Source organism: Eptatretus burgeri, chromosome 14 (genome assembly GCF_056783735.1).
Source record: "Eptatretus burgeri isolate ZD-2024b chromosome 14, Ebu_testis_v1, whole genome shotgun sequence".
Taxonomy (NCBI): Eukaryota; Metazoa; Chordata; class Myxini; order Myxiniformes; family Myxinidae; genus Eptatretus; species Eptatretus burgeri.
The window spans coordinates 48,003,405-48,025,987 of NC_140974.1; the positions used below are offsets into that span (position 1 = coordinate 48,003,405).

At 42.0% G+C, this 22,583-nt stretch overlaps 1 protein-coding gene across 4 annotated transcripts in view; it reads left to right on the forward strand.

The window, feature by feature from the left end:
- The window catches only part of PUM3 (pumilio RNA binding family member 3), a 35,166-nt gene that overhangs the window by 3,802 nt on the left and 8,781 nt on the right, over positions 1 to 22,583 (forward strand). For 3 of the 4 annotated variants that reach the window (XM_085854737.1, XM_085854736.1, XM_085854735.1), the window contains 11 exons: positions 6,465 to 6,526; positions 8,678 to 8,902; positions 12,235 to 12,352; positions 13,424 to 13,499; positions 18,119 to 18,212; positions 18,305 to 18,371; positions 18,459 to 18,627; positions 18,715 to 18,821; positions 19,362 to 19,440; positions 20,031 to 20,129; positions 20,561 to 20,614. In XM_085854737.1, coding sequence (XP_085710863.1) covers positions 6,490 to 6,526; positions 8,678 to 8,902; positions 12,235 to 12,352; positions 13,424 to 13,499; positions 18,119 to 18,212; positions 18,305 to 18,371; positions 18,459 to 18,627; positions 18,715 to 18,821; positions 19,362 to 19,440; positions 20,031 to 20,129; positions 20,561 to 20,614 — 1,125 coding nt within the window. In that variant the 5' untranslated portion in view covers positions 6,465 to 6,489. The remainder of the gene's footprint in view (positions 1 to 6,464; positions 6,527 to 8,677; positions 8,903 to 12,234; positions 12,353 to 13,423; positions 13,500 to 18,118; positions 18,213 to 18,304; positions 18,372 to 18,458; positions 18,628 to 18,714; positions 18,822 to 19,361; positions 19,441 to 20,030; positions 20,130 to 20,560; positions 20,615 to 22,583) is intronic. The other variant, XM_085854738.1, reaches the window with a different exon arrangement.

Below are 22,583 nucleotides of genomic sequence, written 5' to 3' on the forward strand. Positions count from 1 at the left end.
CCTCATCATCATCATCCATCCAAAAACGTCATCATCCTCATCATCATCATCCATCCAAAAACATCATCATCATCATCATCATCATCCATCCAAAAACATCATCATCATCATCATCCATCCAAAAACATCATCATCATCATCATCCATCCAAAAACATCATCATCATCATCATCCATCCAAAAACATCATCATCATCATCATCATCATCATCATCATCATCATCATCATCATCATCATCCATCCAAAAACATCATCATCATCATCATCATCATCCATCCAAAAACATCATCATCATCATCATCATCATCATCATCCATCCAAAAACATCATCATCATCATCATCATCATCATCCATCCAAAAACATCATCATCATCATCATCATCATCATCATCATCCATCCAAAAACATCATCATCATCATCATCATCATCATCATCATCCATCCAAAAACATCATCATCATCATCATCATCATCCATCCAAAAACATCATCATCATCATCATCATCATCATCATCCATCCAAAAACATCATCATCATCATCATCATCATCATCCATCCAAAAACATCATCATCATCATCATCATCATCATCCATCCAAAAACATCATCATCATCATCATCATCATCATCCATCCAAAAACATCATCATCATCATCATCATCATCCATCCAAAAACATCATCATCATCATCATCATCATCATCATCCATCCAAAAACATCATCATCATCATCATCATCATCATCCATCCAAAAACATCATCATCATCATCATCATCATCATCATCATCATCATCCATCCAAAAACATCATCATCATCATCATCATCATCATCATCATCATCATCCATCCAAAAACATCATCATCATCATCATCATCATCATCATCATCATCATCCATCCAAAAACATCATCATCATCATCATCATCATCATCCATCCAAAAACATCATCATCATCATCATCATCATCCATCCAAAAACATCATCATCATCATCATCATCATCCATCCAAAAACATCATCATCATCATCATCATCATCATCAAAAACATCATCATCATCATCATCATCATCCATCCAAAAACATCATCATCATCATCATCATCATCCATCCAAAAACATCATCATCATCATCATCATCATCATCATCATCCATCCAAAAACATCATCATCATCATCATCATCATCATCATCATCCATCCAAAAACATCATCATCATCATCATCATCATCATCATCATCCATCCAAAAACATCATCATCATCATCATCATCATCATCATCCATCCAAAAACATCATCATCATCATCATCATCATCATCCATCCAAAAACATCATCATCATCATCATCATCATCATCCATCCAAAAACATCATCATCATCATCATCATCATCATCCATCCAAAAACATCATCATCATCATCATCATCATCATCATCCATCCAAAAACATCATCATCATCATCATCATCATCATCATCCATCCAAAAACATCATCATCATCATCATCATCATCATCATCATCATCATCCATCCAAAAACATCATCATCATCATCATCATCATCATCATCATCCATCCAAAAACATCATCATCATCATCATCATCATCATCATCATCCATCCAAAAACATCATCATCATCATCATCATCATCATCCATCCAAAAACATCATCATCATCATCATCATCATCATCCATCCAAAAACATCATCATCATCATCATCATCATCATCCATCCAAAAACATCATCATCATCATCATCATCCATCCAAAAACATCATCATCATCATCATCATCCATCCAAAAACATCATCATCATCATCATCATCCATCCAAAAACATCATCATCATCATCATCATCCATCCAAAAACATCATCATCATCATCATCATCCATCCAAAAACATCATCATCATCATCATCATCATCATCCATCCAAAAACATCATCATCATCATCATCATCATCATCGATACAAAAACATCATCATCATCATGATCATGATCATCCATCCAAAACATCATCATCATCATCATCATCATCATCCATCCAAAAACATCATCATCATCATCATCATCATCATCCATCCAAAAACATCATCATCATCATCATCATCATCATCCATCCAAAAACATCATCATCATCATCATCATCATCCATCCATCCAAAAACATCATCATCATCATCATCATCCATCCATCCAAAAACATCATCATCATCATCATCATCATCATCATCCAAAAACATCATCATCATCATCATCATCATCCATCCATCCAAAAACATCATCATCATCATCATCATCATCCATCCATCCAAAAACATCATCATCATCATCATCATCATCCATCCATCCAAAAACATCATCATCATCATCATCATCATCATCCATCCAAAAACATCATCATCATCATCATCATCATCATCCATCCAAAAACATCATCATCATCATCATCATCATCCATCCATCCAAAAACATCATCATCATCATCATCATCATCCATCCATCCAAAAACATCATCATCATCATCATCATCATCCATCCATCCAAAAACATCATCATCATCATCATCATCATCCATCCATCCAAAAACATCATCATCATCATCATCATCATCCATCCATCCAAAAACATCATCATCATCATCATCATCATCATCCATCCAAAAACATCATCATCATCATCATCATCATCATCATCCATCCAAAAACATCATCATCATCATCATCATCATCATCATCATCCATCCAAAAACATCATCATCATCATCATCATCATCATCATCATCATCCATCCAAAAACATCATCATCATCATCATCATCATCATCATCATCCATCCAAAAACATCATCATCATCATCATCATCATCATCATCATCCATCCAAAAACATCATCATCATCATCATCCATCCAAAAACATCATCATCATCATCATCATCATCATCATCATCCATCCAAAAACATCATCATCATCATCATCATCCATCCAAAAACATCATCATCATCATCATCATCCATCCAAAAACATCATCATCATCATCATCATACACCATCATCATCGTCATCATTCTTGTCGATCTTCTGGTCTGCACTACGGATGGTACTTGGTTAATTTGGTGGTTGGTGCAAGATGGAGTGCTCATGAGTGGGTGATTGTCAGTGCAAGTGGAAACTCTCATCCCACCAAACCTTGTCTAGACCCTGTTTGAAAGCTTCAACAGACTGAGCATCCACAACATTCCGGGGAAGACTGTTCTTGTCTTTGACTACCCTCTGATTGAAGAGATTTTCCTTCACATCTAACTTACACCTCTGCACAAAGAGTTTACGGGAGTGGCCCCGCGTTGAAGGGCATTGAGCTGGAGTGAAGAAATGCAGCACCTCAAACGATTCCATGCAGCACCTTAAACGTTTGGATCATATCACCATGACGACGGCGGTAGAAAAGTCAAAACTTATTCAAACACCAGAGTCTCTCTGGATAGAAAAGTTCATGGAGGATGGGAATCATCCTTGTTGCTCGTCTATGGACTTTCTCAACCTCATCGATGTCCATCAGGAATCTCGGGTGCCGGGCTATGGTGCTATACTCCAACAGTGGGTGTACCAGTGCCTTGAACATCATAGGGAGGGTTTCTTCATCCAGACTCACAAAGGATTCTTTGATTATCCCAAGTGGTTGGCCTTGTTAACCAGAACTGCTGCATGCTTATGGAAGCTCAATTCCCTATCCATGATAGTTCCAAGGTCGATCTTCTCAATCACTTCCTGCAATTCTGCATTCCCCATATGGTACGACTTCCTGATGTTATCTCGATCCAGGTGCAGGGTCTTGCATTTGTTCAGATTGAAAGGAAGTAACCATCACTATGACCATTCCATGGCACTATCTAGGTCCTTCTGGATGACTGAAGTCGACGCTTGGTCGAAAGATGGACCATACAATTTGGCATCATCCGCATGGAGTTGGATGTTGGCCAGCTGTTCACCACCATCTCAGATCGTCCCCAATCCAAACCCCAAAACCATGATCTTTTCTACCATCGTTAACCCCACCCCCACCCCAATCCCTCCTCCTTCTAAATTTCCAGTTTTCTCTCCTGAGAGTTTCTTTCTGTATGCATCCTTTCCTGCTCCCAATTGTTTGTTCAAGTCTGCCTCTATCTTGGCTTTCAACTCTGTTGATGGTATTCCTGTCGGGAGGTGATGCAATCACGGTATGGGTAACGAACGTACTTGTTATGTTTCAATGGACACAATTTTTTGTTGTTGCAAGTAAATCGATTATTAGCTTTCTAGCCAAATAAATTGATTTTAGCCTTCCACCGGTACCATTTTTATTATTCCATGACTGCAGGCACCCTTCACGTGCACACCGCACACACCACACACACACCGCACACACCCCAATATATATATATATATATATATATATATATATATATATATATATATATATATATATATATATATATATATAATATATTGTTACAAATTCTCGCCCGCCGGTGTGCGAACGACCGCGTCTAACCAATAGCGGCCGCTTCGCCCACGGAACGGACAATCCAGTCGCGGCTTTCTGGATCAACGCTGAAAACCAGCCACGGTTCTGTTTTAAAACACACCACAACCTTGTCCGTACTCTACCCGCACGCTCCAGGGTCAATCGCCGAATTGTCGATATACCTAATCAATCGCGCGGGTAGATTACCGAGAGATTGTACCTCAACGGGACCGCTTCGAAACGAGCCGCTTAAGCAGCTCGCTTCCTTTTGGGATAACCGAGCGGGGTATTATCGCGTAGTCCCGTTGGACCCGATCACTTTACCGGCTATTTAAAAACCAACTATATTCCGAGGGCAAGATGGCAGTTCAATGAAGGGAAAAGACGCAACGAACGGGGTACATTTAAACATGCACATTTGTTTCCACACATAAGCACATAAGCAATGCAATGTACAAGCAATTGATGGGGATCATGCAATGGGGGAAGGGGAGAAGGAAAGGGGAGAAGAGGAGTAAGAAGAAACAAAAGCCTACAGCCGTTCTCTATAAGAAATGCAAGTATATACAGTCACTTAAACAGTGTTACTTATAGACGGCGCCACAAACACACATAGAAAAGCCCAAAAGGAAAACGGGACCGGGTGGTGAAGTCTTGGGCTCCGTTCTCCAGACCCAGCCTTCACCGCTGGCGTCTCTTCCGACTCGACGACCCTGCGAACGAGAGCGCGATTCAGAGCGCCCTCCTCACAATCCCCTCAGCGCACACGATCCTGCCACCTCGTTCCTGATCCTCCTCAGCACCACACCCCGAGACTCTTGCCACCTCGACCCCGATCCTTGTGTCAATGGTCACGACTCTCCCACTCTTCCTCTCTGCGCTCGCGTTCCGCCGCTTTATACCCATGTCCCGCCCCTTCTCAACTCCCACCCCTCTTTCCAGCACGCACGGGAACCTTCCCGAAGGGAGCGTTTTCCCGCCAAATCGGGGACGCTCACACCGTTGCCTGCTTCATTGCTTTCGCTATTGTCCACCTTCAGAGGGTTCGAAACCCACCGCGTTGGCCGGCGGAGATGTTATCCGTTGGAGGGGGGGCGGGGGGGGCCATCGTCTGTTCTCCCTTGACGAATGCCAGGCTTCTGGCAATCGTGTGCCGAGGTAGAAAACGCGGTGGTGGTTGTTGTGGTTGGTGGTTGAGGTGATCGTGGTTGTTGTAATGGTGGCGTGGTTGGCGTTGTGTGGTGGTCGTGAGGGTGGTGTGGTTGGGCGCTTGTGGTTAATGTGGTTGTGTGAATGCGGTGTTGGTGGTTGTTGTGAAGCGCTTGATGAGAGTGATGTTGGTGGTGGAGGTGGTGGTTGTGAAGCGGTTGGTCCAAAATAACGATAGCAAAAGAAAAACGGCTAACTCAAAGTTCACAGCCCTGATCGCACGAATAAATCCCATTAGACAACAGTGGGGAAATCTTTCTGAACACAGACTTACCGGCATAACTGATCTAAGGACCTGTATGGTGCTCTGCGAATTTCCACAGCCGTAACAATATATTTATTTATTTTAAACTGTGGAGGTGTGTGATCGCCGCATGCCTGTGTTCTGCAAGTATACCATTTAATGGTGCTATCACAAACCAGTGTATTTTCTTTTTCCGTAGCAATGGCCCATATTTAGGAATAGTTGGCAATGGTTTCTCCTGGAACAAGGTACATGAGGCATGAATTAATAAGTAGTGTAAAAAGGGTAACTTTTTGTCTTTCTCTGGCTTGGTAGAGATACCAAAAGCCTGTGTACCCTTGTACCTTTCCCCTTTTTATTTTATTTTATTTTATATATTTTTTTTCTTCTGGAGGGAAAGTTCCCCCCTTTTTCATTCTGGTACTAAGCAGTTTGTCAGAACAGTTGATGGTGTAAATATATAATTTTGTAGTGTAAAGTAAAAGTATGTTTATGACACACATTGTCATCCTAGCATCGCTTTGGTGGAAAGCGAGAAGATGGAAGGTGTGAAGAGATTCAGAGAAAGGGATGAAGGTGAGTGGTATGAATACATGGTAATATTGGGAGCATCACCTTTCAATATATATATATATATATATATATATATATATATATATATATATATATATATATATATATATATATATATATATATACATACATACATACATACATACATACATACATACATACATACATACATACATACATATTCGTAACCTCCAAAACCAAGTGGTTTGGATTGTGACTGCAAGGTGGCCGTAATGTCGGGGATTAGTTATCTCAATCGTTATATTTTCTCATGTGATCAGCATAATGGTCGAAACATGCTTTAAAAGTCTCCATGTTCTTCGGGGCATATGCCAAAGTTTTGGAGATGTGATTTTGCTCAAGTCAAACTCCACCAAATCGGTGATGTTTGCGCTCACTTCCAAAATGTGAACAGTACAGTCGAGTCTCATTAATGAATGGATACTTTCCTTGAATTGGTTGTTGTACCGAAAGTTCATTGTGTCAGTACTCACCGAGCAAATGCCTTGATAAACCTTTCAGGGCATCCTCTAGCATTCTGGGAACCTTCACGCATGATGCTGTGGATGTCAGACAAAAAAAATAATTCCATACATCTCCTTGTACCACCTGACCTGCAGTGTCTGTTTGACCTTGATAGCACTTAACAACATGGCCATTTTGAGAATTTAATTTTCGTACTTCCGCCACCAAAGGTGGATGAAGGTTGTGTTTTCACCCCGTCTCTGTTTGTGAACATAACATCTCAAAATGTTGTTGACGGATTCAGACAAATTTTTGTGGAGAGCTTGGGTATTTGACACCGACAAATTTTAATTTTGGTGAACATTCCAATCCGGATCTGGACCCGAGAATTTTAAAAATTGATTATTCACCATTGAGAGATGGGGCCAAAAACGACATATAGCAGGATATCTGAAAAAGTTGTGGACGGATTCGGACGAAACCTGGTGGTTGAGTAGGTTAGGTGACAAGAACAAGCCGATTAGACTTGAGTTCAGGTCCAATCCAGATCTGGCCTATCAGTGGGATACAAAATGTAATCTAATCGGCCTGGCAGAGGTATGCAATCGACCGAGTGCCGCTCCAGTTACTTCTTTATTGCTCAATGGGTTTTGATAAAATTTTATTAAAAAACAATTCTGCATTTAATTGTTCATTATTTAACACTGGGAGACCTTTATCATTTCCTTCATCAAAATGGGGTTGTTCACCAAAATAAGATTTTGCAGATGACTCCACATGCTGTCCTACAGTATGTCTAATCCCTCTGCTCGGCAGACAGTAGCTGCATCCTTCTCTCTGCTGATCTGGAAATGATTATACTCTGGTCTGATAAATGGAACTCCCGAAAAATCTCAGTCTCACCCTATCGTTCCTGAAGGATCGTCAAACTAACCCACTTGTCGATTTACTTCGTCATCAACTGGAAGAGGTTGTCTCTTGAATTTCTAGTTATTACCGTCAGCCATGACCTTTCCTGGGCTGACCATGTCGCAAAGTTGACCCCCCCCCCCAAGCCAGCTGCAGATTGCATATCAGTTGATCTAAGTCGTTCATGGAAAATCAAATATACTCGGTCTCCAAGGCCTTTGTAACTTATTGGAGTACTGCTCTCTACCATGGACTGACTCCCCAGCATCACATCTGCCTCTCCTGGGTTCTGTGGAATATAAAGCTCTCAAAGTTATTGTAATCTCACGTGATGAGGCCGAAGCACATGGTCTGTTGCTCTTACAACCATTATATATATATATATGTATATATTTTCACCTCTTCTGCAATATTGCTTTCTCTGCTCTCTGTCCATGAGCGAAAGAAAGAGCGAGCCAGAGTCATTGGTTATTAATGATTGTCGCTAATGTGAGTGTTTCCTTGAAACTGGATTCTTCTGATTTGGATTAAAGAAAACTGTACTGTATAGCCAAACTCAATGAGGTCAAATATGAGCAAAACTTCTTGCTCATATCACCGGCTAAAGTGTGGCTAAATAACAGAAGAATGCTCTTGAAACCATTGTAGAATCTGCCCATTGTATGAGTGTGATTCTTAACCTGAGAACGTACATCATATCATTACGTTATACTTGCTCGTTCATGTTCCATACAAGTAGATTTTTACCCCCTTCTAATATTCTGTTTTTTTTATTTTTAGCTCCATTTGCAGGCAATCATAAGAAGCAGAGAGTTGGAGTGCAGTTTGAAAAGAGCAATGAAAGGGACCGATCCAAAGAGCAGCAATATACAAGAGGGAGAGGAAAAGGAAGAGGTGGGGTCATACAGAGAGGGAGTTGGGGAAGGGGAAGGGGAAGAGGAGGAAGCTATGGAGTTGATAAAGGAGTCAAAATGGAAAAGAAGAGTTGTGCAATTTTAAACGAAGGTAAGTAATGATGTGGGTACTCCCGATCTACTTTTTCTTAATTTCGTCTTTTATTTCTCTTTTTTGAATACAGAGCTCATTCTAAAGCATTGTGTCACAGGTTTGAGGGGGGACAGTGTGGTTGACTTGACGGGGTGTCCTGCGGATTAAGGTTAAGCAGACTCGGTGCTCGGGGTCAACATTGGGTTCGTCGGGTCAACAACAAAAAAAATTGAAGTAGTTTTCAGGTCCACAGAATCAGAATTTCTTGTTGAGTTTAATGAATAGATATGACTTGGCTTTACACTTGAAAGTTTTTTTTTAATTTTTCCCCTTGAATAAATATCTTGAAACGAGGATGTTAATGTTTTTTGATGTCCTCGTACGCTCGATTGCCCCCCCCCCCCCAAAACGTCGATGTGATCATCATATGTCACGTGACCCGCCACGTCATCTCGAGGATACTTTTGCTGCGGGACTTATGTATGTTTGTAAACGTGCGGCGTACACACACACTCCAAATTCTGAAAAGGTACTGAGAATGCCATCTACATGCATAGTTTCTGGTTGAAGCAACACTGCATAACCAAAGATGCTGTGAGTTTGCGTATTTTCCAAAAAGATCCAGCTGTAATAAATTTGGACAGCCAAAGTAAAACTGAGCAGAGGAATGTGGCGTGGCCCAACTACAGCAAGAGTCATTTGCAGTGCCCATTTTGAAGACGATTCGTACGACACCAGCCTGCGTTCCCAGTTTGCGATGAGCAAATCGAAAGGATTGAAAGCTGACCCGATCTCCATGGAGATTAGAGAGAATTCTAATGGAATAGAAACTAAAACAATGGACAGAACAGCTGTGGAAAAGGTGCCATTCAGAAATTATGTAACACATAAAACACATAATCAATGTATATTTATGCATGTACATATAGTCCTGTTGCCCCGGCAGTATGCAGGTACATGACGTGGACACCTGCTTGTCCAACATCCCATTACAAAATCATGGGTATGAATATGGAGTTGGTCCCCCCTTTGCTGCTAGAACAGCTTCCACTCTTCGAGGAAGGCTTTCGACCAGATGTTTGAACATTGCCGTGGGGATTTGCTTCCATTCAGCCACGAGCATTCGTGAGGTCAGGCACTGATGTTGGGCGATTTAGGTGTGGCTCGCAGTCGGCATTCCAAATTCATCCCAAAGGTGTTCGATGGGGCTGAGGTCAGGGCTCTGTGCAGGCCAGTCAAGTTCTTCCATACTGATCTCGACAAACCATTTCTGTATGGACCTCGCTTTGTGCATGGGGCATTGTCATGCTGAAACAGGAAAGGGCCTTCCCCAAACTGTTACCACAAAGTTGGAAGCACAGAATCATCCAGAATGTCATTGTATGCTGTAGCGTTAAAATTTCCCTCCATTCTAACTAAGGGCCCAGCCCGAACCATGAAAAACAACCCCAAACCATTATTCCTCCTCCACCAAACTTTACAGTTGGCACTACACATTCAGGCAGGTCACGTTCTCCTGGCATACACTAAACCCAGATTCGTCCGTCAGACTGCCTGATGGTGAAGCATGATTCATCACTACAGAGAACGAGTTTCCACTGCTCCAGAGTCCAATGGTGGTAAGCTTGACACCACTGCAGCCGACGCTTGGCATTGCACATGGAGATCTTAGCCTTGTGTGCGGCTGCTCGGCCATGAAAACCCATTTCATGAAGCTTTCGACAAACAGTGCTTATGCTGACGTTGCTTCCAGTGTCAGTTTGGAACTCTGTAGTGAGTGTTTCAACCGACGACAGATGATTTTTGCGCACTATGCGCTACAGAACTTGGCGGTCCCATTCTGTGAGCTTGTGCAGCCGACCACTTTGTAGCTGAGCTGTTATTGCTCCTAGACGTTTCCACTTCACAATAACAGCACTTCCAGTTGACTGGGGCACCTCTCACAGGAGAGAAATTTGACGAACTGACTTGTTGGAAAGGTGGCATCCTATGACGGTGCCACGTTGAAAGTCACTGAGCTCTTCAATATGGCCCATTCCACTGCCAATGTTTGTCTATGGAGATCGCATGGCTGTGTGCTTGATTTTATACACCTGTCAGCAATGGGTGTGGCTGAAATGGCCAAATCCATGAATTAGAAGAGGTGCCACATACTTTTGGCGATGTAGTGTATGTTTAATCAGCTTTAACCTGTCGTACATCACTCACTCACTGCATGTACATGTACATTGTGAGGATAATCCCATCCAGTATGGTGGTAATAATCTGTACATCTGGACACGAGTTTTTTTTTTTTAAATCATTTTCGTGATTATTGACAATTGAGAGATGGGGGCCAAAAACGATATATAGCATGATGTATCAAAGCGTTTTGGACGGATTGTGATAAAACGGTGGATGAGTTGGTTGGGTGACAAAAACAAGCCGATTCGATATTGTATATCCGGATCGAGATTTGAGCCAACGGTGGGATACAAAATGTAAACTGTTCAGCCTGACGGAGGTATGCCCTCTACCTCCGCCATTCTGGTTGCTACAATAATTCGAGAAGAGATGCATCAAAATACCACAGAACTCCACATTTACCACATTCGTGCTCTATGATTTACTATTTTACCAGTTGTTATTGCCAAGTCTTTCATTGATGTCGTCCTAATTGTTGTGAACTTTCGGTATTTCATGACCTCGGGTTTATCCGTGTACGGTGTAACAGCACCTTCTTCATCATGATTTGGACTATCTTTGTAATCTGAGGGTTCTTGATCAGAAAATTATTCATCAAATTCAATTTCTAATGAGTCCGAAACTAGTTGTGTGGCCATTATCCTTTGCTTGCTGAGACAATCGTTTCGGCGATTACGTCACACAGATGACGTAATGACAATGGCGATTTTTTTTTCTGGAATTCTAAAGGGGGGTACCTGCCGGGTTGGCTTTTTAAACTTTAACACCTCCAAAAATTATTAGAATTAAAAAAAAATACAATTTAGTTCTTTGTTTATTACTTACAATTCAATAACATCACATCCACTAAAAATTTATCTGATTCTGTGGACCTTTAAGTTTGCACGTTATTGAGGGAGGTGGGAAGGCCTCAGCTTGAGGGTTGGGGAATCAATGCAGAAGACATGGATTGGTGGTTGAAGTTTGGAGAAAGTTTTGGGACTTTAAACATGGATTTTTGGGCTGAGTGAAGAGGAGTTCAGGGCCAAAGGTTGAGTGAATTTGATGGAAAAATAAGATGTATGTAATATAATATATTTATTTATTTATATCATTCACAGGTGAGTGAACGTCTATATTTTTTAAAAGTTATGATGATTGCCGATGTTTTTACCTTGCTTGAGCAGCGATTGGGAGACATAGAGAGATGAAAGAGCGGAAAGAAAGGAGAAAGCATCGAGAGGGTCAAGGAGGTCGAGCAATGCTCATCCAGCAAGCGAAGATCGTCTGGGAACAAGCCCGGCGGTACGATTAACATCCTGGCCAGTGGCCAGTATCATGCATTCCCATTGAACACCTCCCTTTCACCGATTTACGACTTGCGCTGATTGTTTGCAGTCACTGTCGGACGTACATAAGTCTAACGGGTATGTGATATACCTGCCGGGTTGGCTAATGGGTATGGATACTGGGGAAGGTGGGGGACTACAGGTGCCACCAGCCTCCAAACTTTGAATGGCAACATGGAAACAATGGGGTTATTTGATCTCTCATTGAAGGTTCACCATGCATCAAGCTTTTGTGGGACTGGCACAGCAGTTACAGACTGATAGACATTAATAAGGAAAGGTAGTCTCCACTACATTTGACCCAACAAAGGAATATTTATTTATTTATTTATTATTCTGATTACAGTGTTTCCCCAAAGCACTATATCGTGTATCGATCTCTATGTTTAAAGATTGGGCCATGATGATTCGCCAACTCCAATGGGCTTCTAATTCACTTAGAACCCCTGTACCAATGAGCTTTCGAATTTGTGGCAATATTGCAAAAGGATCGTATTGCTGGACCACTTCACTATCTTGGTTGTTGAGCTTTGATGGGAGGGGAGAGGGGAAAGGTTTGAGAGGAGATATGAGTTGTAGGAGCAGAATATATTGAGTATAAATGTGGGGGTGTGGGTGGCAGTCGTGGCAATAAGGCCTACAATTCCCTGCATTATTTAGTATGTTGCAATTTACGTGTGCTTGAGGTATATAATGTAATTTTAAATATTTTTTGTGCAATTCTGGCATTTTAGTTGATCGAGAAAACAACCGCTTTTATTGGATCCTCTCGGCCAACAATATTTGCTCTCGTGAAAACCAATATATTTCCAATATATTCATGTGTAATACTGTTAAACTTGCAGTCACTTCTGTGCACATTCGATCTTTGTTTTAGCATAGCAATAACATGCTTTGCATATTGCTTGTTTTCAAGATCATTGGAAACCCCAATTTTCCCACCTCCTCGTTGTTTAATGACCTCTTTTTGATTAATGTCGACTTGAGTTTTAACATTCGATGTGAAGCAAAGTGGTTGTCTTTTCAGAAAGAAATGCAGTGTTGAAAAGCGGAATGAATTTGTTGAAGGCATTGTTTCTATGGCAGCCGGTAAAATGAAGGAGGTACGGGATGTTGCACTCACTCAAAAAAATGTTTTTTTTTTGTAGAAGTTTTATTTCTTCCCCTCACCCCCCATGAAATATTGTTTGTTATTATTCCACCAAATTGTTTTTATTTCATGTTGCATTCTCCACAATTGTCACATTTGGTCCAATTATTACTACAAACACCCTCGAGGATCAGCCTGGGGGAGGGGGGGAATTCCGAGGATGGTGTGGGATGTTCGGGGAATTATTGTGGAGGGTGAGGGGGGATACTGGGGGAGGAGTGGCAAATATGTTTTGTTCTGTGGCTAATAGTCCCCCTTGTCTGCAGCAGGGACCAGTAAAATACTAGTAAAATACTACAGTAAAATACTACTAGCACTGTCACGTGTACAAGCGTAAATTGAAAGTCGTCCTCCTCCCTCTCACATGGAGGGGAGGGGGGGAGGAGTTTTTTTTTGTTTGTTTTGTGCCCAGAATTTGACCCTGGATAGCACCAACACATATGCAATTTATTCCATTATTATTATCTAAAAGGAACACAAACAAACAACAAGGATAAACGCTGTTCATTTATTGTGTCATAAAAGGTGCCGTTCTTGGCTGGACAAGGATACACTTCTTCCATAATATATAGATTATCACAAGCAGAGTACCTGCCCGATGGACGATCTTGTTTGAAGCGTGCAACAACCTCTTCTGGCGCATCCCTTTATTTGGCGGTGTATAGGCAACAGACCGCCGCCTCGGTCTCTCCTGAAAATCTATATATAATGGAGCAAGTGTACTGTATGTGATTATGTATGTATGTGTGTATATCCGCTATTCAGCCATTGGTTGGACAGCTGACCTGACGTCACCCACAACTGTAACCTGAAATACTTCACCTAAAGTGCCTAGATGACCCAAAAGATCCCACCCTTCCACGAGGACCCAAAAGACCCAAACGACCCTGAGGACCTAAATGACCCAAAATACCCACAAGACCCAGAGGATGCAAAAGACTCCACGGACCCCGAACACAAAAGATCCAGAGAACCCAAAATACCTCGAGGACCAAAAAAACCCGATGGACGCAAAAGACACAATGGGACTATCATGGACCGATGGAAATTCTGCATAATGTAAAATGTGACTTCAGGTCCCTAACCCCCCCCCCCCAACACCCACACACAATCAATCCCATATCTTTAATCCCCCTCCCAACTCTGACTCTGACCTGTCTGCCCTCTATACCACCAAACGCAAACTCTATGCTCCCCACCCCCTTCCTTCAAAATCCTCAAACCCCCTCCCAACCCATTGTCCTCACCCCCCCCCCCACCCCCTCAAAAGCCTCAATCCCAACTCTGTCCCCTCTCTGCCCTCCCTCCCCCAAGCCAACTCTGTCATCCCCTCACCCCTGCCCCAAACCCCAATTCCTCAATCCCCAACCCCATTCCCAACGTCTCGATCTCCCTCTCCAAACTCCATGCACCCTCACCCCCAACTATCTATCCTTCCATCCACATTTCTTCCTGTTCTTAACAATGTAACACAAATATGCACAGGGTACTTTGGTGCATGAGAAGGCCATTTGGCCTATCATGCCTGTGTTGTTCCTGTTACTGTTTGGTAAAAACAATGTTGAAAGTAAATAGACATGGAACGTTCAATTCATAATCACTTACCCCTTTCTTCCCTTATCCTTACTATAAGTCACGGACTAGTGTTTGTGTGTTTGTTTGCCGCGCTACTCCTACAGTTGTGGGCCAACTGCATCCAGACTTGCTACATAGGATCAGCATAACTCTAAAATTAATGTATAGGGTGTTTTTATCTTTGCCGGTGCTCTTGGGGCAGAGGGTGGGGGGAGGGGGAGGGATGCAAATTCTCTATGTACATGTGTATCGTGTAGCGCCGCCTCCAGATGGGGAAGGGTATTACAAGAATCCACCATTTACAGTACAGTACAGTACTGCATTCCTGTCCCCACATTTTCCAGTGCAGTGGGGTGTTTTGAATTGTAAGCAGTCGGTATGTTTTTGCTTCATGCACGTAACTTCATGGGTTATTTATGCCAATTCACTCATTCACTTGCTTCATGCACGTAACTTCATGGGATATTTATGCCAATTCATTCATGGGTTATTTATGCCGTATTTATTTATGCCAATTCACCGTCCAAATAAAGTTACGCGTCAGAAGAACTTGTTGCATGCTTGGAACAAGATCGCCCATCGGACGGGGACTCTGCTAGTATAAATAACCTGGATTACTTACTTGAAGAAATAACCTGCAAAAACATGCATACTACTTTTGTGCATATATCATACATCGTGGTTTCCTAGTAAACCCTCAAATATCGTGGGGGTTAGGTTCCTGGAAAATGTCGTGATAGTTCGATTCCTGAAAAATCCTGGAAAATGCTTGGGCTTCGAGAAAATGTGAAATAAACATGAAAATAAAATAAACAAATACACAAGACTTTTACCTTTTAAATTTATCACAAAACGGTGAGGCTGGAGAGGAAGCATGTTACGTACTCTGCCGCAAATAGAAAATACAGACTTGGCTCAGGATGACGATGATGATGATGCCAAAGGAGGGAAGGTGTAGGCTTGAAAGATGTGCATGTAGAACTCGCGATGGCTGTTGGATCATCAGAAGCACGATGAAGGCATCTGCTGCATTGCCACATATTATAAAGGTAAGACGATCCTTGGCCACCTTGACCCAAAGCACATCTTTCAATCTCGGACAGGAAGGTACGATATGCCATCCTCTTCCAAAAGAATCCTGTCTCTTCGGCGTTAAAACCTGCAACGGCATAAATCCCTTTACCTCGATTAGTTTCATGGGCTGTGGTGGGTCGTTTTTCGCAGCCGCATGGTCGGCCATGTTGCAGCCTCCGGCCCCGGGTGCCTCGTGGAAACGTTGGTAAATCTGCGCTGATTTCTCCCATATCACCGGTCCACTCAAATGGGTAAATCTGCACTTTCACCTCTTGCCAACGTATCTAACAACTCAATTTATTTTTCGCACAATGTTATCACCCTTCTCTTCCTTTTGGCACAATTAACTTTGTCCATCATTTTACATTTGGGTGCCATTATTAACTGTTGTGTGGTTACTATATGTTGTATATCTAGATAACAGGATATCCTTATGTCATTTCCTGTTTGATTACTATTCATTATTAAATTTAGCTTCGCTCCCATATGCTGGTCTGATTACTACAATTAACGGTGCACGAAAAACAAGAAAAGGCTCTTAATGGAAAGTAATGGTGCACGTGGACGTGAACAATGACTCATCTCGGCTCAAAAACCGCGATTGGCCGAAATGAAATTCCGCGATAAATAAATCGGAACAATAGGTTGCCTGCGATTGGTCGGAACCCGTGATATTTGAGGGTTTACTCGATAGTTTGGATAATTCCAATTGCACTGGCCCATAGGCTGACACCAGAAGCCTGAGGCATATACGTACTGTTACCTTCACAATGTCTGTTATGCCTGATGGCTCCAACCTTTCGCTATTCGATGATCCTTTTAATACCACGTCTCTTAGATTGTTTTACACTGAAAGGAAAACTTGTAGGGAGGGCATGGTGATTGTGAATGTGACACTTCCAAAAAGGTTTCCCATAGCACCAAAATGGTGGACGTATGATTCTTTTTTGTCAGCTATTGTGGGTGGCGTCAGGCCACATTTTCAACCAATTAGTATAGAGCAGACATACATACATACAAACAAACACTTGCTCCATTATATATTTCTTGTCCCAGTAAATATATGCCTGATGTTGGCTTAATGGTTGGGATGGTGGGCTTTGGATCCTCGGGTCCTGAGTTCAAATCCCGCTGAGCTGTTGAATTAATACCAGGTGGGGTTAACTCAGCCTGTCATCCTTCCGAGGTCGGCAAAAATGAGTGCCAGCATGCTGGTATACTGTGTTGGAGTGGTGACCCATCCAGAATTGTGCCCAATAGCCAAGGAGACTGCTGCAGCAGCACCAACACTCTGCACAGAGTATGGTCCCAATCTCCTCCTCCTCCTCCAGTCAATATATTGCTCTTAACCTTTTTTATACATATGCATTTTTAAATACAGTATGTACTTGAAACCAACTCTTTCTTGTGTCTTGACGTGCTTTTCATTCTTTTATTTCTATTCCCACATTTTTTGTGTACATAATTTGTAGATCGCCCTCAAACAGACATGTCTATCTCTTGTTCACTTGTGCTACGTGCAGAGCTTCAGTAAAGTTTTTGCCTTCCAGTAACAAGTGTGTTGGTAATCTGAAACTTCCTCTCAAAATGCCCTGTTATATCCTTCTCTCTTTTCCTATCTCCAAGAATGGAGATGCCTAGCTCCATTCTTTTATTTTTTTTTCTTTCTTTCTTTCTTCCTCTTCCTTCCACTAGACCTCTCAAGCTTCTGGGAGATTTTCTTCCGATCTCCCAACTTGCTGGAGCTCTGGCCACAAATTGCTTTTATTTTTCAGTTTGTGATTCCTTCATTCTGTTTAGTTCTTCCCTGAGCCTCCACATTTCATTTTAAATAGTGAAATGAGAGTTTAGTTCTATAATTCTCTTCTCTGGTTCATCCTCTGACTTTCTTTGAATTTAATGAATTCATCTTGTACCTTCCAGCTCTCGCTTTGCCATGACTCCTCCCGAGTGCTGCAGTGTTGCCTCCGCTTTGGAAACAAAAACCAGCGACAACAGATACTCCTCGAGCTAACACGTGAGTAGTTGTTTTTCAGCTCGAGTCTTCTCGCCTGTTTTGCAACATCTCGTGTAATGCCTCCCTCATTTCCCCCTGTCTTTCTGCCACAGCCGACATTCTTTTGCTGTCCAAATCGAAGTATGGGCGAAATGTAGTTTTGAAGTTGATGAAATACTTGTGAGTAGTTGTGACATTCGTGGAAGATATATTCGTGATGTGTTGTGCAAAAGTGAGGAATGACTGATCTGCATGTCTCGTTGGCAGGCGTCGCAGCGCTGTGCTTCAGGTATTGAAGGCCATGCATGGCAATGCTTGTCGCGTGCTTCGACACAGTTGTGCAGCTACGGTGCTGCAAACGGCATGGGAAAATGGATCTGCAACAGAAAGACACCAAGTGCTGGGAGAGCTCTATGGAAAGACTTACCGTCTGCTGGTATGGACCACAAACCCCCCAGGTGGAATTTTAAGAAAGTTATTTTGGATTTCACACCATGCGTAATGAATCATTTCATTTTGGCAGATGCAAGATACTGAAAAGTGTTTGGGGTTACAAGCTTTCAACGGAGGACCTCACTTTGGGACAGTCTTGGAGGAATTAAGGCAATTGTTGCTGAGCATCACCATGAAGTGAGGGGGAAAAAAATGCGGAAACGTTGCCAAAAATTGATATTCTAAGTCGATACAGATAAGGATTGAAACGGAACTCGTAGATTCTGTGGAGGTGGCTATGTCTTGCCTTTGTGTGTCTGTGATTGACTGTGCAAAGCATGTGATGCTGTTTTTGTTTTGTTTTTTTGTTTTGTTTTTCTTCATATAATGAGAGGATGTTGTAATGTGATAATGAAATGATGATCATATTTGGTCATTCTTAGCTCTTGTAGTTTGATTGGTTTCCCTTTAAATTATTTAATGGGATGTTGAAAACATTCTTGTTTGTATTATTATGTGATTAATTGATTATTTAATTTGGCTCATTTGGTGATCCCATTTGAGTACTTGCTCTGTTAGGATTTGAATCCAAGTTGTAATCCCATGTACTGTGTGGACTTGATCATTGGGCTGTGTACATACATACATACATACATACACACTGCACAAGTTCCACTGTGACCCATGGATATTGTCAACATGAAGGCATGAGTTGAAATGAGTGTTGCTTTGTTCCAGGGAAACCCTGCTCGGGTTCAGCCTTGTTCACCACCTATTGCTCGATTTCCTGGAAAGCTCTGACAGCACAATGAGATCGGTGAGCGTGCTCTTCACTCCCACCCTCCCTCCCCCCTCCCACACATGCTGGGAGCCACTTGTCATGAACCGTGAATAATATTCGTGACTCGGAAAATATATTTGCAACAACAAAATCAGTCGTTCCACATCCGCCCCTCCTCAGCTCCTCCATCAAGCAGTTGTTGCTCTTCCAGTAACTCCCTCCTGGTTAAACTTTCCAAAATCCTGGCTGACCACAAACCTCCACTCCTTTGTTCCTCTTTACTCCCGTTTCTCAAACCATCTTCCTGGGCCTCCTCAATCACACTCTTCCTTCCAGGGCATCAATCAGGCGGTGTACTACCACCATCTCCTGTCATGCTCCATCTTTACTCGTGATTGTTTCCACCCCCTTTCCCTACACCACCCTGATGTTCACATTCGATTTTCAACAGATTGTGCCTATTGGTTTTTAAACTCGATGAAGACCAATTACTTCAAAAATGATTTGTTTACAGACATTACTCTGCCTTTCATACACAAGAGTAACGGTGAAACATAAAGGTTCCTCGTATTTTTATTGATAAAGAAAACTGCTTTTTCAACAGTGGAGATGTGATGTGTCTGCAGGAGATGATCGAGTCTATGAGAGAGACCTGTGTGTACATGATCCATACCAAAAATGGTGCCAGAGCAGCTATGATGTGCCTATGGTTTGGTACTGCCAAGGTGCATCTTCATACCTTCTTTGTTTCTTTTTTTTTCCCATGTCCTACTATCTTATTTAAAAATTGTCCCTTCCAAAGAGTAATCTTGGGAGAAGGTGTGGATGTCACTATTCTGTGTCTTAAGGGGAATTGGCGCTGAAGGGAGTATGTAAGCTTTCTTATGTTATTATTGATTCGTCGTCGTCTGTGCACGATTCATCCTCGCTTTGCAATTTCATGGACATGTTGTTTAAGACGAGGTCTGTGATATGCGTTGTCCCAAAATTGAGATAAGATATTATTTCCTTTACATATGTTGATGAAACCGGTTTTTATTCTGCAGAATTATCATTGTCATGGTGATTCATTTTTGCTGCTAAAGTCATTACAGCATGCTCGATACCCATGCTCATTTTTGTTTCAACTCTCCCTCGATCCCCTTTTTCCTTGCAGGACCGCAAAGTTATTATCAAGACTATGAAAACCTATGTTGAAAAAATTGCTACAGTAAGTGGTCTCGTTTTTGGCTTGGTGATTTCTCAAAGTTAAGACCAACTAGCAAGGAGCCCGTCTGAATTCCCACTCTTTTATGATGTCTATGGCGTATCTTATGTACATTGAAATCCAATGACCGCATTTTTTGAGGTGGACGGTTTAAATAACTCTGAGCTCCGGCTCTGATTATGATGAAAACTGCAGCACATTTAACCTTTCAAAACTCTATTCAATAATTTCAATAGATATATTAACATAATTTTTTTCCCATCACTGGGGACGGGTACTGTTGCTAGTTGTCTTATATTTTGTAATACCGGTTTCCACCAGGTGGCGCTATATGATTTCTATTTACATGAGAGAAAATTGGGGTTTCCTCCCCCCCCCCCCCATGAATTCCAAGGACTATTAATTTTTTTATTTTATCGCCGAAAACCTCGTGCACACTCTGAGTACAACCACCTGTTTTCAACTCATTCCATCCAGCGGTTCAGGAATGCATAGAAGTCAAATGCACATACAAACAACTCCATGGACAAACAAGTGATGTCATTGGGTCTTGGTGTTTATATGTTAACTGCTATTGGCATTGTGTGCCTGGGAGCCTTGGTGGCACACGTTTCTAACTGCGCTGTCGCTGGTGATATGCCAACAAGTGATAAAACCAGTCCGGTGGCTGAGGGTGGAGAGGGGGAGGGTCATGTGTCATTGGGATTCTCATGCATTTACTACTTGTGAATGTCTGCAGCTGTTGAGAAACTCGGGTTGAGTTTAAAACAGCAAAGGACTTACCTTGCGTAGCTTTTCTTGGTTTGTTTATGCAGCTTTCTTTGACTGGAAAAGCATGGGAGTTAATTTATTGAAATCCCAGCCACCTGGGGTAATTGAATAGGTGATAGCTGATTGGGTTTCGATTATGCGGTGCTTATATAAAGTCTACACCCCCTTTCAAAATTTTCACCTTTTGTTGCCTTATCACGTGGAATTAAATTGCATTAAATCAAACTTTTTCCACCTTTATTTACACATCGTAATCCACAACTTCTACAAATTTCAGAAAATTAATTAAAAATACAACACTAGAATATCTTGGTTGGATAAGTGTACACCCCACCCCCCCTCCCCTCCCCCAGTTAATACTTGGTGGAAGCACCTGTGACAGCAATTACACCTGTGAGTGTTGGGATAGGTCTCTACTTTGCACACCCTGATTGGGCAATATTTGCCCATTCTTCTGGACAAAACTGTTCAAGCTCAGTCAAGTTGCATGGGGAGCGTTGATGGACAGCAATCTTCAAGTCATGAAACAGATTTTTCGATTGGATTTATGTCGGGTCTCTGACTGGGCCACTCATGGACATTTATCTTTTTTGTTACTTGGCAACTCCATTGTAGCTTTGGCTGTGTGCTTCGGATCTTTGTCATGCTGAAAAGTGAACTTCTGTCCTAATTTCAGCTTTCTTGCAGAGTGCAGCAGGTTTTCCTCTCGGATTTTTCTTTATATTTCTCCATCCATTTTCCCTTCTTTCCTGACAAGAGCTGATATGATGAGAAACATCCCCATAACATGATGCTGCCACCACCGTGCTTCACAGTAGGGATGATGTTCTTTGGGTGATGTGCTGTGTTGGATTTGTGCAAAATGTAACATTTTGAATTTAGGCCAAAAAGTTCCATCTAGGTTTTGTCGGACCACAAAACGTTTTGCCACACGGCTTCAGAATCTCCGGAGTGGTTTTTGTTGCATACCTCAAACGGGACTCAAGGTGGGCTTTTTTGAGTAATGGCTTCCTTCTTGCCACCATACCATACAGGCCAGACTTGTGGAGTGCTTGGGATATTGTTGTCACATGCACACAGTGACCAGTCTTTGCCATCAAGGCATGTAGCTCTTTCAATGTTGCCAGTGGCCTCTTGGTGTCCTCTCTGATCAGTCTCCTCCTTGCATGGTCATCCAGTTTGGAGGGATGGCCTGATCGAG